Here is a 15,673-nt window from a genome sequence, read left to right on the forward strand (position 1 = left end):
TAATTGATTTCTCATTTTATTGTAGTAATTTCGCCATGACATATGTTTTTTGTTTTGTTTTGGTTTTTTTGTTTTGGTTTTTTTGACATATGTTTTTAATTTCTGTTTCATTACATGGTTAGGGAGAACAAGTGGTGTACTTAGCCAGTCAGCATTCAAATTATTTGCAGAGTTGCGATTAGAATCCTGGTGACCTGCTGTTCAAATACTATTTCTATTACAATGTGCTTTTTTTTAGCATTTGTAAAGGAAAGTATATATTGTCTTCTTTTTAATATTTTTTATTTATTATTGTATTTAATTATTTTATTTGGGTGGGAGGTAATTAGGTTTTATTTATTTTGAGAGGAGGTACTAGGGATTGAACCCAGGACCTCAGCCTGCCAAGCATGCACTCTACCACTTGAGCTATACCCTGCCCCCCTATTTTTTTTTCTTTTACTTTTTCTCTTTAAAATTAAAATTATGATTCTATTTTTTTTTTTTTTTTTTTTTTTTTTACTTTTCCACTAGGTAGTAAGCAGATTCATAGGTTGTGGACATTACTTTTTTTTCTTAATTGTAGAAACCAAACTTATATTGGTTTCTTCTTAGATTTTACTTTGATTGGAAACGGTGTCTGTCCATCCTTGGCTGATTGCACTTTAAAGGAAATCCCTAATTGAACTTTGCTGTTAAAGGATTCTGTGATGAAACTCAGATACATCTAGCTTCCCTCCACCCTGCCAGTATCTTTGCTGTTTTAAGAAAAGTTTAAGTAGCCCCTTCTCTGTTATGATTCAAGTCTAAGAAACAGGTTTGCATTGGAAACTTCTCAGGCTCTGTGATTTAAGAAGGCATTTTTTTCCATAGGGCTCTTTTGAGAGCCTGACTGTCTCCAACTCCCCTAAATGCCTTTTCCAGGGGCAATTACTGAGTGCTCACCCAAGCCCAGAAAAGCAACAGAGCGAGCGGGGAGTGACTAGTGCGGGGTGGTGACAGAGCAAGCTTCTGTACTTCATCAGAGGTTGGGCTCAGGCCTGTGGCTTTGGCCGAGTCATGTAGCTTTTCCAGATAATGACATCATCATCCCAGGCTAGCAATCTCAGAATCTCTGGAGCTCATCTTTATCTGTGATCCTTTTTTTTTCCTCCCATGAAAAAAAAAGTTAACATGATTTAAATACAGTAAAACTCCCCCCTCTTCATGGACAGTTCTGCAAGTTTTGACAAATGCACACAGCTAATTAACTACCACCACCACATTCAAGATATAAAACAATTGTATTACACCCCAAATCTCCCTGTGTCCCTTTACATTAAACCCCGCGAATATCTGTTTTCTATCCAAATGGTGCCCAGGATGTCATAGAAGGATGCATAATGTTATGTAACTCTTCGTCTGACTTCTTTCATTTAAGGTACTGCGTGTGAGATTCCATGTTGTATTTGAGATTCTGTGATTTGCACATATCAGTAGTTTGTACCTTTTTACTGCTGAGTAGTATCCCATTATGGATATGTCAGGGGTTTTTTTTCCTTTTTTTAAAATTGAAGTATAGTTGATTTATAATGTTGTGTGCTAGTTTCAGCAAAGTGATTCAGTTTTTTATATATATATATACACATATATATAAACACACACGTATTCTTTTTCAGATTCTTTTCCATTATAGTTTATTACAAGATATTAAATACTGTTCCCTGTGCTATATAGCAGGACCTTGCTGTTTATCTTTTTTATATATAGTGGTTTGTATCTGCTAATCCCAAAGTCATAGTTTATGCCCCCTACCCCCTCCCCTTTGGTGACCATAAGCTTGTCTTCTGTGTGATACAGTTTACCCATTTGCCAATTGAAAGTCATTTGGGTAGTTTTCAGTTTTTAGCTGTTTTGTGTTAGCTGCTAAAATATTTGCTTAAAAATTTGTGTGTGAACATAGGTTTTCATTTTTTGGGTAAATACTTAGGAGTGGAATTCCTGGGCTGTATGATAAGTGTATATTTAGCTCCATTAGAAATTGCCAGATTATTTTCTAAAGTGTCTGTACCACTGTACATAACCTCCAGCTGTGTATGAGAGTTCTAACTGTTCCATGTCCTGGCCCTTGGTGTTGTCTGCTTTTGTTTTTCAAATTCTAGCCATTCTAATAGATCTGTAGTATCTCACTGTGGCTTTAATTGCCCTAATGATTAATGATATTGAGCATCTTTTCGAGTGCAGATTTGCCATCCATATATGTTCTTTGATAAAACTGCTGTTTAGATATTTTGCTTATTAAAAAATAATTGAGTTACTTTTTTAAAAATGAGTTTTGAGAGTTTATATATTGTGGATACAAATCCTTTGTCAGATATGTGATTTGCAAGTATTATTTCTCTATTGTGGCTCGCTTTTTATTTTCTTAATTTCTTTTGAAGAGCAAAATTTAAAAATTTTGATGAAGTCTAATTTATCAATTTTTCTTTTATATTTTCTTTGAGAAGTTTTATAGTTTTAGGTTTTATAATTAGGTACATAGCTCATTTTAGATTAATTTTCATATATGGTATGAGGTCTGAATGAAAGTTCTTTTTACTATGTATATGTTTTTTTAATATAGATAATCAGTTGCCCTAGTACCTTTTGTTGAGAATACTGTCCTTTCTCTGTTGAATTGCCTAATTCTTCATAACACTCTTTTGAAGTTCTTTTATTATCACTGTTTTATAAATGAGGAGGCTGAGGCTTAGAAAGGTTAAGTAAGTTGAATGCATTCGGAAGACATGCCCTGAACCTGTTTCTGTATGCCAGCCATCATGCTCTCAAGAGACTTGGTGCATTCACTCATAGCTCTGCCAGGGCCACATAGCTAGTGATCATGTTGCAAGGATTTTAACCCAGATGGATTGGACTCCAGAGTCCAAGCTCTCATGCCTTTTTTAATTACCATTCAGTAAATGAGTAATTAATTACAATGTAACCTAAGTAAACCATGTATATATCGATTGCCACCTTAGAGTCTCAGCTGTTTGAGGACAGAAGTCACTGGTCTGATTTCCTGTGTGTCAGTATTTATCAGTGCCTGGTCCATAGTAGGCATTCCCGTAGTAATAGTAACAACAAAACACCAGACAGTATTTTTTATGCTTAGTCTTATACTAGACATAGTCCCAAGTAGTCCATCCGTAACTTTGTAACAGCCCTCTGAGATGGATGCTGTGAGTATTCCATTTCACAGAGGGGCTGAGAAACTTGCCCCACATCGCCCAGCTGGTAAGGGTTCAATCCATGACTGGCCTTCCAAGTTTTCATTCTTTACCACAGTCTAGTAAATGTGAATCGATGAATGAATTAATTTTATTTTTGTGTCCCTTTGGGATATGTCATCATCCTGGTTACATACCCTTAAGACAGCCTACTTCTGTGTAACACAAACTGTTTTACTGTGGCTGCTGAGGCCAAACCAGAGTCTCCCAGATCTCTGGGGTGGGCCACCAGAGCTGGTCCCTAAGGGCTCTGGTCTGGCTGCCCCGCCCAGCTCCTCAGTCTGCTGTTCCTGCATTTTGGACTCCTTTACCTGTTTCCTTAAAAAGGTATGTTGCTTCCTAGTTCCAGACTCCTCCTCCTGAACGGTTCCGTCCTGGCAGACTCTCTCTGGTCCTAGGCTTCTCCTGAAATAAGGACATGAGCTTTAAACTCTGCTTAGTTGTTCTCTCATTTGGGGAGAGAAAAGGACGTGTTTTGTATTACCAGTTGGTTGCATCTGCTTATAACATTTACCAGGCTATTTATAGACTTAAGTAACTGGCATCTCACTGGAGTAACTTGGACTTTTGAATAGGATGTAGGGAGGTTAGCTAGCCTTGGTTATGTTATAATTCCTTACAGAAGAACAGTAAAATGGAGCATAGCAAAAAAAAAAAGTCTGCGTTCTGGTGTGAGTACTGCCACTAGCTATTTGTAGCTCACGTTTCACCACGTCAGTTTTCTTATGCTCAGTTTTTGAGCTAGTGTTGTCTCTCCTGGTTCTGCCTAGTACTGAGGAGGTCCTGCGACACTGTGCCACGTGGTCACTAGGTCTAAAGTTATTTTGTAGGAGACTAATGACATTTTGAAGGGACTCTTTCAGGTGTGGGGTACACATAAAATATATTATCTTTTCAAAAGTTCTGATGGTCGTCCTCTACCCACATCTTAAGGTTTTTTAAGAGGCAGAAAAGAAAAAGGAGTAGAAGTAAGGGAGAAAATGATGGAAATGCTTGAGTAGCTTGGACCAGCCCTGAGTTGAGGAATAGTATCAAAGATGTCAAGAAAGCAAAACAGAGCTGTTTCTAAATATGTAAGAGAACCACCCTGCTTCTCCAAAACACTAACACTAAACAGTAAGAATAGGTAGGAAACACTTTTTAGGTTTCTATTCTTTTTTTCTTTAGCTTTTCTTTAGTGCAGAGTCCCTTAAAAAACTATATATGTACATAGGGTTGAACTTACCAGAATTTTGTCCTTAAATAGAACGTTTTCCTGACGCATTACAGTAATAAAGCAAAAGTAGCCTTGTCAAGGCCCAGGAGTTCCAAAGGACATCACAACAGGATTTGGGAGCCTTTTATTTTTTTCTCAATTTACTCCTGGGCAAATTCCTAAAACTCCTAGGCAGATGGAATGGCTAACGTCTTAGCCAGACTTCTGTAAGTAAGGGACTTCTATTTTTAAAGTACGTGCACAGACCAACACTTACCGTAGTGTAGAAGAGACGTATAGATCTGTGGAGGCAACAGAGAGAGAGAGTTCGTGTTTGTGGGCGCCCAGTCTATGGCGGCCACCTCTTCTTCAGTGTCATCCCCAGTCCACATGAGAATGAACCTGAGACTCCCCACGGTCACACAGCTACCAGAGTAAGGAGCAGAGCTGAGAGTCTAACCCTGATCTGACTGTCAAAATCTGTCCTATGATGTAGCCACGTTAAGAGATCAAAGTGGTCCCTCTTTGTTTTGAGCATCTCCCAAGTCTGCTTGCGCACCTCCCGCTTTACCACTGACTTGTCTGCATCCTCCCATCTCCCTTAGCAGGCCGCAGCTTTGCACGCACTAGGCAGGTGAGTGCTTAGTGCACAGAGAGCCACAGAACAGTTTTTGTCTTCAGGGAGTTTACAGTCTAGCCGGGAAGATTCATGTATTTGTAAGCAGATGTGTGCTAGGTGTCAAACATCGTTTTAGAAAATGGGGATGGAGCTGCTATCAGAACCCTTGCCCTTCATGGAGTTCTTCTATCGTAGGAGACAGAAAATGAGTGAAGATAAATGAGTGAAATACTCCCTAGTGATGAGTGTGTAGTTGTGATACGTAGTAACGGAGGGAAGGCGGTTGGGGAGTTTTGCAGGGGTGGGGGCACTTACTGAGAGGGTTACGTTTTGTGTGAAGCCCTTAAACATGGAGAGACTGAGTCATACTGATTCCTGGAGGGAAAAGCAGGTGGAAAGATGTGAAGCAGGAGTGTGCCTGCTGTGTTCAGGGAACAAGGCTGCCGGCATGGCCAGCAGGAGTGCAGTGAGTAAGAGAAGGGTGTTGAGGCACTGGGGCGGGGCAGATTAGGGTGGCTCTTAAGAGATAGGAGGACCATGGGGGGATTTTGAACCAAGGAGTGACATGATCTGACTTAGTTTTAATAGGATTATTCTGGCTCCTGTGATGAGATGAGGCAGGAGGAAGAGGGGAAGTGTGACATGTCTATATTAATAATAATGGCTGTCATTTATATAGGAATCACATAGCATGTATAATAACATTAGGCATTGAAATGGCATTAATTACAGCAGTGACGAGACCCTCTTAATACATTCCCTCAAAAGAGCTTTCAGCAGCCATCATCTCACAAAGGTCACAAAGCAACAATATTGTTACCAGTAGTTTCAGGAACTAAAATCACACAGGAGGGTGCTTGGAAGAGTTCATAGAGGAAAGGGTGCTTAGGCCAGCCTTGGCCAGTGCATAGGATTTGGAGAGGTGGGAAAGAGAGGGGTGGGTGTTCCAGCCGCTGAGTTCTGCACGAACAAAAGCATGGAGCTGGAAATGTAGATGTTAATGGGCGCCGGGGAGGGACTGGTCGCTGTTCCCGTACAGCTGGAGCAAGTTGTGCTTCACAAGAACAGTCGTCCCTCGGTATCTGCAGGAATTGTTCCAGGACCCACTGTGGGCAGCAAACTCTGCAGATGCTCAGGTCCCAGAGTCAGATCTCTGTGTCCGTGGGTTCCCCATCCACAGGTGCCAAGGACTGACAGTTTTAGAAAAGTAGGTTGGTGCCCAAATGCAGGGTGCCTTGAATATCTCATAGCAGGAAGAATGAATACACAAACAGGAAGATACTGAGAGATACTAATACACTACAGATGGTAGAGGTTAGGTCAAGGCTTGCTTACTCGTGATACAGTTAAGGCCTAGTTGGGATGACCAAAAAGAGGGAGGCTTTACTGCACTTAGGGCTCCTTGATTTTTCTGGGTGAGTGTGAATGCAGCCACGAGGATGCGGAGGAGCAGCAAGTGCCAAAACCCCTTTCTTTTTGCTTTTTGGCAGTTTTAGCCCCTGGTGTGCCTTAGCATTTTGACTTTTACCCTATTGGATGTCTGCTGTGTGCTAATTAACCTTTTGAAAATGATCTGTTGTCCTATTATATAATTTAAATCTATAATTTAGTTAAATTACATAATTTAATGTATAGTTATGTATAACATATTGTCATATAAATAAATTCTGTAATTTAATTCACACTTAAATTGTTGTAAGAATAGTATTCTAATCGCCATTTCCTAGTTGAGGAGACTAAGGTTCTGAGAGGTTAAGTAACTTTCCCCACATCACAGAGCTTTGTAAATGTCAGAGTCCAGAGTTAAGTGCTTTTTCCTCAACCCTGTGTCACCTGTGTTTCCTTTTGTTCAGATTGTAAAGCTTTGGAAGATAGACAAAGAGGCAGCATAGCTCTGCTGTATGTGGCTGGTGAGAAAGTTAAGAAAAGGGGAATGAAGACAAGGTGTCCCTGGTCACTACAGTCAGGATGTACTCAGAAGGCCTGCTTCAGTTACGTGGTAGAAATTGTGTGTATTAGGAAATAGCAGTAGAAGTCAGCCTGCTTGGTTCGTAGGTTTTGATGTGGGCTGACGGACTTCACATGTGGAATGTAGAGAAGGCAGGGTCTAATCGACGAGGCAGAGCTACCTGGCTACACACATGAACAAACAGGTCAGCTCTAAGGCGAGACGGAGACAGCCTGACTTCCACCTCTTGTCCGTGGGTGTGGAGCTGCTGTATTGGAGGCATTTTTAGTGTAGATTTGTAGGATGGATATCTCATTGTCTGAGGCTGGTAAACGCGTCCATGGCTGTGTGGGTCTCGGAGAAGTAGGCCATATTTGCCTGGCTTTGGGAGATGAGTGGATCAGAGCAGGTGCAGTGGCACTGTTCAGCGCTTGCCAGCCAGTCTGATAGTGTTCCAACCAGAGCCCTGTCTGCAGGGCGCCATCACTCTGCCTCTCTGTCTGTTCTCTCCTGGCTGTGTCCACCACAGCAGGTCTCAGCAGATTACTAGTTGGTAGTACTGTGATCTAAATATTAGGCAGATGGAGAATTGCTCAGAATTTAAAAATGAGTGCTTAGGATGGCTGAATATATAAATACCAGTTCCTTTGTATCAGAAGTCATCAACTTTAATGTGAACATTTATGGAGCCAGTAGATTAATGAGAAGTTCTTTGAAATAGCAGATCTTGATTCGGCATCATTCGGTAGTGACATATAAAAATTCACATATAGGCCCTCCTTCCCCACCCCCCCAAATTGGGGCTTTTCCCTTTCTTTTCTCCATCCTCCTTGTCCCCTCCTCCCAGCTTCCCCTCGTTCCCAGAGCTGCTGCGAAGAATTTTATATTCCTTCCAAAGCATTAACTCACCACTGCTTGGCACGTAGTACCCGTGTTGGTGAACATTTACTTCTCTTCAGGTGATTCAGGAATGGCCATTTCTGAAAACATAAATATTTGATAAGGATCAAGTCAGGAATAAAGATGAGATGAAAGTCTTTTATTACTGCCTCATGTTGGAACTCGTGAAAACCTGAACAGTCTGCTTTTTAATCTTCAGAGTTGAGAGCAATGATCTGTTTGTTTTGGCTTTGCTCTGGTCATTTAAACAATTTCTGTGGCAACAGTATGCCCTTTTCTTGCATCAGGTTATTAAATCTCCGTATTGTGCCACTCTACCTTTTGTTAACAATGCATATTGCTCTGGGGTGTGAGTATCAAAGCTGATATGGGAGGAGGTGGGCGGATAAATATTTCCTGACTGCTTACTGTGTGCCAGGATTAGGGCCTGGTTCTTGCATGTTATCTCATATAATCCTCAAACAAGCCTACACAGACATTATTATTATTCTTATGTATTAATACAGAAATATAGAATCTCAGAGAAATTAATAAATTTGCCCAGGGGCACAGAGTAAGCAGGATATTCAAGATTTGAACGAAGACCTAACTCCAGAGTTCCATGTTTTTCATTCCACTAACTGTGCTTAGGGATGGTGGGTGTAGGATCACTGTAAGGATGAAGTCTGGAGTAAATTCCAGGGCAGTCTTTGTCTTCTGTCCTGCACTGCGCCGTGATTTCTATGTAGGTGAGACTGGCTTAATATGAACGTAACAGATTGTCTTGACAGGAACATAAAAGAGAGCACTGTTATGTTTTAGGTTGTCCTGGGAGGGGATCCAGAGGAGGACGGGATGAGAGTCAGAGGGAGCGTTCCTTCTGCTTTTTTGTGGGGTGGGGTTGGAGGCAGAGGGAAACTGACTATCATGTAGTTGCACACACGAACCTCAAAGAGCTTTTAGCTTCAGTCGGGAAAGCCGCAGTCAGCCCTCATCGCCTTGGGTCTTAGCCCAGCTACTGAGGAGATCATCTGCTTGATGCACTAAATAAACAAGAAGAGTTTCCAGAAGAGTCAGATCAAATTCTAAAAGAAAAAAAATGAAAAAGAAGTGGAAGAAAGCTGCCAGATGAAGGAAAGACGAAGCCTTGTGGACAGCGGCACTGGGTTTGTGAGGCTCCTTTCTTTGAATGGGGCCAACGTGGATATTCAGCTCAGCGGTTATTGTGCTGCTGCAAAGTGCCGGGCCGGTGCAGGGAGCCACTCCGTAGTGCTGAGGGTGAAGCCCTGGGAACTGTCTAGGCTAAAGGGAGCAAAATAAGGACAAGTATGTGCAGTAGCAAATGGAGCAGGGGCCACAGGGAGGAAGCCAGTTCAATGGACAAAATCAGACTGACTCGGGTTTTCTTCTGGTCCATCGTTAGGATGCTTTGTGACCCTGAGCAAGTTAACTTGTGTCTGCTGGGACTCAGTTTCTTCATCTGTAAAATGAGCACCTTGCAGGGATATTGCAATGGCAAGAGATGTGTGTAAAATGCCTGGCATGTAGTAGACTTTAATAAATGGTCACAATTTGATTATTCAGTGACCTGAATCCCTGATCTTGCTCCTTATTTGCGGGAGCTAGGCATCTCTCACCCTCCTATAGCTAGTCTTGGGCTGGGATGTCAAAGTCCAGAGGAGAATGGAATTAATTTCAAATAAGCAGCAAGTTTATGAGTCGAGCAGTCAGGCGGAAGGTGGGGGCCAAACCCAGGGACATCTGAAGGCAGGGTGCAGGTCCGGCTGCTGGTGGGAGACCCCTGGGAGTCACTGGCGGCAGGCTTGGTGGGAGAGCAAGGGTCAGGGCAGTTAGCTTGTTGGTTCCCTGAACTTTCCTCCAGCTTACTTCTAGTTCCGTGATGGGGCAGAAGGCTGTGTAGCCCAGTGGGCTTGAGATCCCTGCAGGGATTAGATTGGAGTAGTCACTGTCCCCAGAGAGGGACCCCTCCAGGCGGTAAGTATGATAGACAAGTGTGAGGGATAGAAGCAACCAGCTCAGAGCCTAAGGGCTCAGATGGTAGCTTTTCCACCATGAACTTGAGCAACCAGCTCTGTGAATCTCCCGGGGTCTACATGTCTATTTACTAATTGGGTTGTTTTTTATTCTTATTAAAAGTAGTATCTGTCTTGAATGATTATTTTTGAAAATGCAGAAAATACAAGTAGAAATCACTTACAATCTCACCGTCCAGATGCAGCCATTGTTAATAGTCTTGTTTTGTTCCTTCCAGACTTTTTTCTACTTTTTTCATATTGATGTACATATTCACGTCCATTTAAATAAAGTGGGATCAGAAAACACTTAATGTTTTGTGGGATTTAAGTTTTCATTTTGGGTGTCATAGCCAGTTTTCATATTTTACCATTTTAATGGTTGTATAGTATTCTGTTGTATGAATTTACATAATTCCCTATTGTGGGACATTTATCTTTTAGCAAATTTTCTGCAGTTATAAATTTTGTGGTAAATACTTTGTCAGTAAGTCTATGAAGATGTATAGAGTTCATCCATAAAGTAGACTGCTAGGTCCAAGAATAAGCAGGATTCTAAGATTTTTATTTCAAATTGTCTTTCAGAAAGGTTGTATAAAATTGTCACTCCTACTGGCAAATATGTGCAAACATCCCTTTTCCCAAAGCATCAGCGACAGTAGATAATATCAGGGTGAGGGAAGGTCTTGAGTGTGGTAGACGAAAATGCTGTCTCTATTGTAACTTTACTCGCTCTCAGTCTGTGAAGGCAGCTCCAGCCCTCACCCCAGTCTCCCTTACATTTGCCGTTCCTTCCTCCTTGATGGTGGTTTTCTGTTTTGCAGCATTGCTGGGAGCCTGGTGTATTCCTACATCACTTTCTCTGAAGAGCAGCTGAGCAAACAGTCAGAGGCCAGTAACAAGCTGGACGTTAAGGGGAAAGGAGCAGTCTGACCAGAGACTCGCGTCAGCTACATAGGCCCAAGTTTTTGATCAATTTGGAACACTGGAGATTCTGACACAGATACCGAGGTTCTTGATTACGGAGAAAATACCATTCCTTTGCACTTGTACAATCTGAGGATTGATTGCTGCCTTTTAAAATTTTATGAGAGAAAGAATTGACTCTTTTAAATATGCCGTTTGAATTAATTTATATCAGACTGGAAAATGTACTGGGCTTTTTAATTTATTTTTCTTCTGTGCCGACAGTGAGACATCAGTGTTTTGAAAATATTTTATTCCATAGTTTGATATTCAGGTGTCCCTGAGAGCTGCATCTATAAAGTGCTCCAGCTGAAGCCCGTCGTGCACATCTTCACTGCGTCGGAAGGCACTTTAGTCAGAAATGCAGCCAAGTATCTGAAGTGTCTCTTTTCTAAATTTTCTTTCTTAACCATTGCAATTTCTTTGTAAGGATATCATCACTGATTTCGCCAAAGATGACACCTTTGGCACCAAGGAAACATGTGGGGCTTTGAAGTGTATTGGCTTCCACATTGGCCTCGCTTACACCTCATGGGACAAGCAGAGTGCATTCCTTGAAAATACGCTGTTCCCTTTTTGTTGTATAGGATGGGGGTCATGATGGGATGGAGAGAGTACGCCCTTTCCTCATTCATTCATCTGTCTGATTCATTCATCCAACTAAACTATACTGAGTATGTAATATGTGCCAGGCATTGTGCTGAGTGTGCTGGGGTGGGAAGGAGGTGTTTCTGGAGGTAATTGCATGATCTCGCTCCTGCTATAGTGACTGAAGGGAAGACAGAGAACTGAGCTCTGTTGATTTATTCAGAAGACGTTGTGACTGTGAGCAAGTCACAGAAACTTTTTCAGCTCTCAGAAATTGCAGATCTGTAAACGGGGTTGGAAGCCCCTGTCCAGCAGCCCCACAGCCATGGGAAACCAAGCGCTACCATGTAGATCAAATGCATGGGAAAAGCTGCATGTGTAAATAAACCACGCAGCTCAGCCTTCTCGGAGTGAGGATGGCGTGCAGGAAGGTGACCACCATCTGTTTCCCCATGCTTCCCGCCTCTGGGTTTGGTTGCTACCCTTCTTACTCCTCTTTGAATCAGTATGACTAGGTCTCACCTTTCTGAACGTATGGGTTTGAGGGGAAAGGCTGGTTAGAGGTTTTGGGTTGTCGAGGCTTGACTTTGTCTGGCCGTGTCAGTGTTGGAGCCATCACCTTTCTCCTTAAAGGTCGCGAGCGTACTTCTTTCCTTTGGCCACTCCCGCCTACATCCCATGTCCGTCGGTCACTTACTGAGCATGCCTGCTTCTCCAAAGACCAGTGCCCCATCCTGGGAGAGCAGCTGCGGATGGGCATTGTCTGAATTGGCCTCTTTGGGTGGATCAAGTATTACATCAAACACAGTAGCATGACTTGGCTTTAGAGACATCCACTGACTTGGTACCTGAGTGTCTGCTCAGGCCAGCTGTGCAGTCAGTGTACGGGGTACACTGTGTTGCGCTGGTGCACACGCTAGCTTCTGGTTCATTAGATTTGCAATCTACTGGTCTCTGTTGACCTAAACAATCAGTGTTTTAGTGCCTCAGCAGGGGACTTGGAAGGTTTTGATTTCTTTTTATTTTTGAAAAAGAATAATATCGAGGTCATTTTCATATTCATATGTTTCCCTTATTTTGATTTGTCTTTATTAGAGTCTGGTCAGTGGTGCTGGGTTCCTAGAGTTAACCACATGGCCAACTGCCAAGTTACAAACTGCACGTAAGAGGTCCTGAGGCTCACTTTTTTCCCAGTATTATGTGAGCTGAGAAACTTCCAGTGGGAGAGTGGGATATTGTCTTGTGTTAGATGGTTTTATTGTCCACATTTTACCAATGAGAAACAAGACTCAGAGAAAGTTAGGTGACTTTCTAATAAGTCAAAAGTCATGCTTTTTCCACTGAACCATGCTGCCGCTGACTAACTGCCCTTCTCCTTTGAGTGAGTGAGGAAACAGGGGTGCTAGCCGAACCGGCTTGAGCCCTTTCAAGGAGGCAAGCGGTTGACTGAGTTTGGAATCAGAGAGGAACAGGCTTTGCACATCAGAGTGATGGTCGCTCGTCTGTACACCCCAGAGCTTTATGTCCCTCCCAGGCTGGCCTCGGTTGACGTACACTCCTGCCTGTGATGTTGCCTGCCGCTGCTGAGGTGTACCTGGGGACCGTGGAAAGGCACTGTGACAGCTAATTTTAGCAGTTCTGTTCCTCCTTCTGTCAGCTACACGAAGGGGGAAACTTTGACGTTAGAAATGGTTTGTGTAGTCAAATTTCTTGTCTTGAAAGGCCTTCAGGTGTGGTGAGAGGTGTTTGACTGGAACCCCATGAGGGGTTGAACTGCTTCTTGGGGATCCGGTTCTTTTGAAGATTCGGCATCTCTCCAGGTTTACTAGAGAAAATGCTGTTTAGTTACAGTAGCTTCACTAAACGTGCGTGACCTCAGGGCCCTGCCTGCGCTGAACTTTCTGACAGACTAGAAACCGTGGAGCAGTTTACAGCTTCTGGCTTGTCCCTGTGGATTCCTGCATGCCCCCTTCAACCACTGCGGACATTTCAAGATAAAAGAAAGAAGCCTGGGGAAGTTGGAGACTGAATAGACTGGCCAGCCACTTGTGAAGTGTGCTTTCATCGTGTGCAGGCTTGGTTACGGCACAGGAAGAGACTTAGCTGCTGTCCTAGCACCTTACAAGGCAAAAGTTCCTTGACCTACTGACTGTTTCCTGGGAGAAGAAGAAGCAGTATAGAGTGTTGTCCTTAATTTGCTCTTTGAGGCAGTTGAGCTGTGGTGAGAATTCCAAAAGCCACATTCTGTGACCAGTGGCGCCTCTTCTTGCATTAATGACAGTGAAGTCCTCTTTGGCCAGTTCATTTTCAGTCAGTGCCAGATTGATACAAACAACCCTGATCGGTCAGGCTACACGCTGCCAACATGTCGGGTGATTTTTACCTCCCTCTTAATGGTCGTCAATGTACAAGTCAGTCATTTGTAGAATCCAACTTGCATGTAGGTTAGGAGAGAAAAGCACATTTGCCAGTTTTCTGTAGTCCTGTTGCATCAGGAATGCAAGTCCACACCAGCAGACCTGACATAGGACCTTCCTGGAAAAAACAGGAGAGTTTCCCTTTCGACTGGTTTGGAGCAGCTCCCAGGATTCGGGGCCCCCCTCTGCTCTTGTCATTGTGCTGTCTGTCGCTCAGCGAGCAAAGACTGACCCAGCGTGTTTCCTGCCAGGCATCGTGCCGAGCTCCGGGGCGGCTGAGGTGAAGGGGACGTGGTTCTTGTTCTCCAGGGATGTAGAATTCTTCCACAAGCCCCTCACTGAGAGAGAGAAGCAGATAAAGGGAGTCCAGCTTGTGAGTGAGCGTGGCCTGCGCAGCCGCAGGGCAGAATGAAGCGCCTTTCTCATCCTGGAGGAGCCTGGTGACTGACCCTGGCCTCCTCGCGCCGAGCCGGGTGCCAGACCGGGAGGCGTGTGGGCCGAGAAGCTGGGCCCCTCTGCCCTCTGCTGCACGCGTGCTTGCTTCCCCGTGGCTGTGGATTCCTCCTCGTGAACAAGGCGTGCTGACTCTTCCCTGCCCGAGGGAAAATAATAATATTCAGGATAAACCAGGTAGCAGATGCAGACTACTCAGCACAATGCCTAGTGCGTATTAGATGCTCAGCGATGTTGTTACGTCGTCATTTCATGGTGAGGCCGTAGGCATAACGAGATTCTTTCTTTGTGTTCCTTAAATACTAGAGGCCTGGGCCATGAACTTCTTTGAAAAGGTCTCCCTACACTTTGTAAGTCCCTAGAATGCCGAAGTAACGGTTTCTGTTCATGGTCATCTTTTTAAAAATACCGACCTGATATAATTGTGGCTATTGTGTGATGCAGGGGATTCCACCTGTTTTTTTTTTTTTTATTTAATGGAATTACTCTCATATTTCGGTAAATTAAAAAGAAAAAAGAAAAATTACCTTCTGTCTCAGAAGAAGACAGTGACACTTTGGAGTGGCGGCGATACAGCGAAAGCTTTCCTGGTTTGTCACATTAGTGTAGCTCCGGTCAGTCGGCTGTTCCTCCTTCCCTTCCCCGAGTTAGATGCGTTCCTGTCCTGCTGCCCGTGTCCAGGGTCCAGGCTCACCGGGCGGCGGTGTCTGTGACCCCCCAGCACTGTCACTGTTTTCTCAGCCTGCCTTCTAGTTCTTGCTGATAGGCTGCGACTTCCTCACGGTATGAGGAGGCAGAATATGGTGAGGTTTTTTTTAAGCTTTCTTTTTTGAAAATACTTTTTAAAAAGAAATCTACTGGGTAGATTTTTTTGTCTCACAAAAATGTTTTCAAATGTTATTTTGTTCATAGATATTCCTTTCTCATGCTGATAATCAACTGATTTTTGTCTACAAATGGCCTATCACAGTATTTTTTCAATATAGATTCTATTTACCAAATGACCATTTTAGTGTTTTTAAAAGGTACTGAGGATTGAGATGTGTAAATCAGGTGACATAAATATGAAAATTATGTGCCTCAATATTTTTGTAAAGATGTCAAATAAATACTTTTTCCTGAGCATGTGTATTCAGATGTCTTTCTGAGTGCCTGCCAAGACAGTCAAGAGCCAAGTCTGCCTGGATTCAGGGCATGGCGTCCAAGGTCGTTGACTGAGAGCCAGTGATGGAGAAAACCCTGGTGGCCATTGTGATACTGTGACTTATAGTAAGAAATATATATTTGGTCTTTGTCCCTGTTACTGGCACATTTCTCCTAATATTCTTTTAATTTTCCCCATAAGAGC

The 15,673-nt window shown here is 43.1% G+C and overlaps 1 protein-coding gene across 1 annotated transcript in view; it reads left to right on the top strand.

The window, feature by feature from the left end:
• The window catches only part of SLC35D1 (solute carrier family 35 member D1), a 46,900-nt gene extending 31,453 nt beyond the window's left edge, over positions 1-15,447 (top strand). The window contains exon 12 of the mRNA XM_031465340.2: positions 10,726-15,447. Within this exon, the coding sequence (XP_031321200.2) occupies positions 10,726-10,834 (109 nt within the window). The 3' untranslated portion in view covers positions 10,835-15,447. The remainder of the gene's footprint in view (positions 1-10,725) is intronic.
• Positions 15,448-15,673: the final 226 nt, after the last annotated feature.

Source organism: Camelus dromedarius, chromosome 14 (genome assembly GCF_036321535.1).
Source record: "Camelus dromedarius isolate mCamDro1 chromosome 14, mCamDro1.pat, whole genome shotgun sequence".
Classification (NCBI taxonomy): Eukaryota; Metazoa; Chordata; class Mammalia; order Artiodactyla; family Camelidae; genus Camelus; species Camelus dromedarius.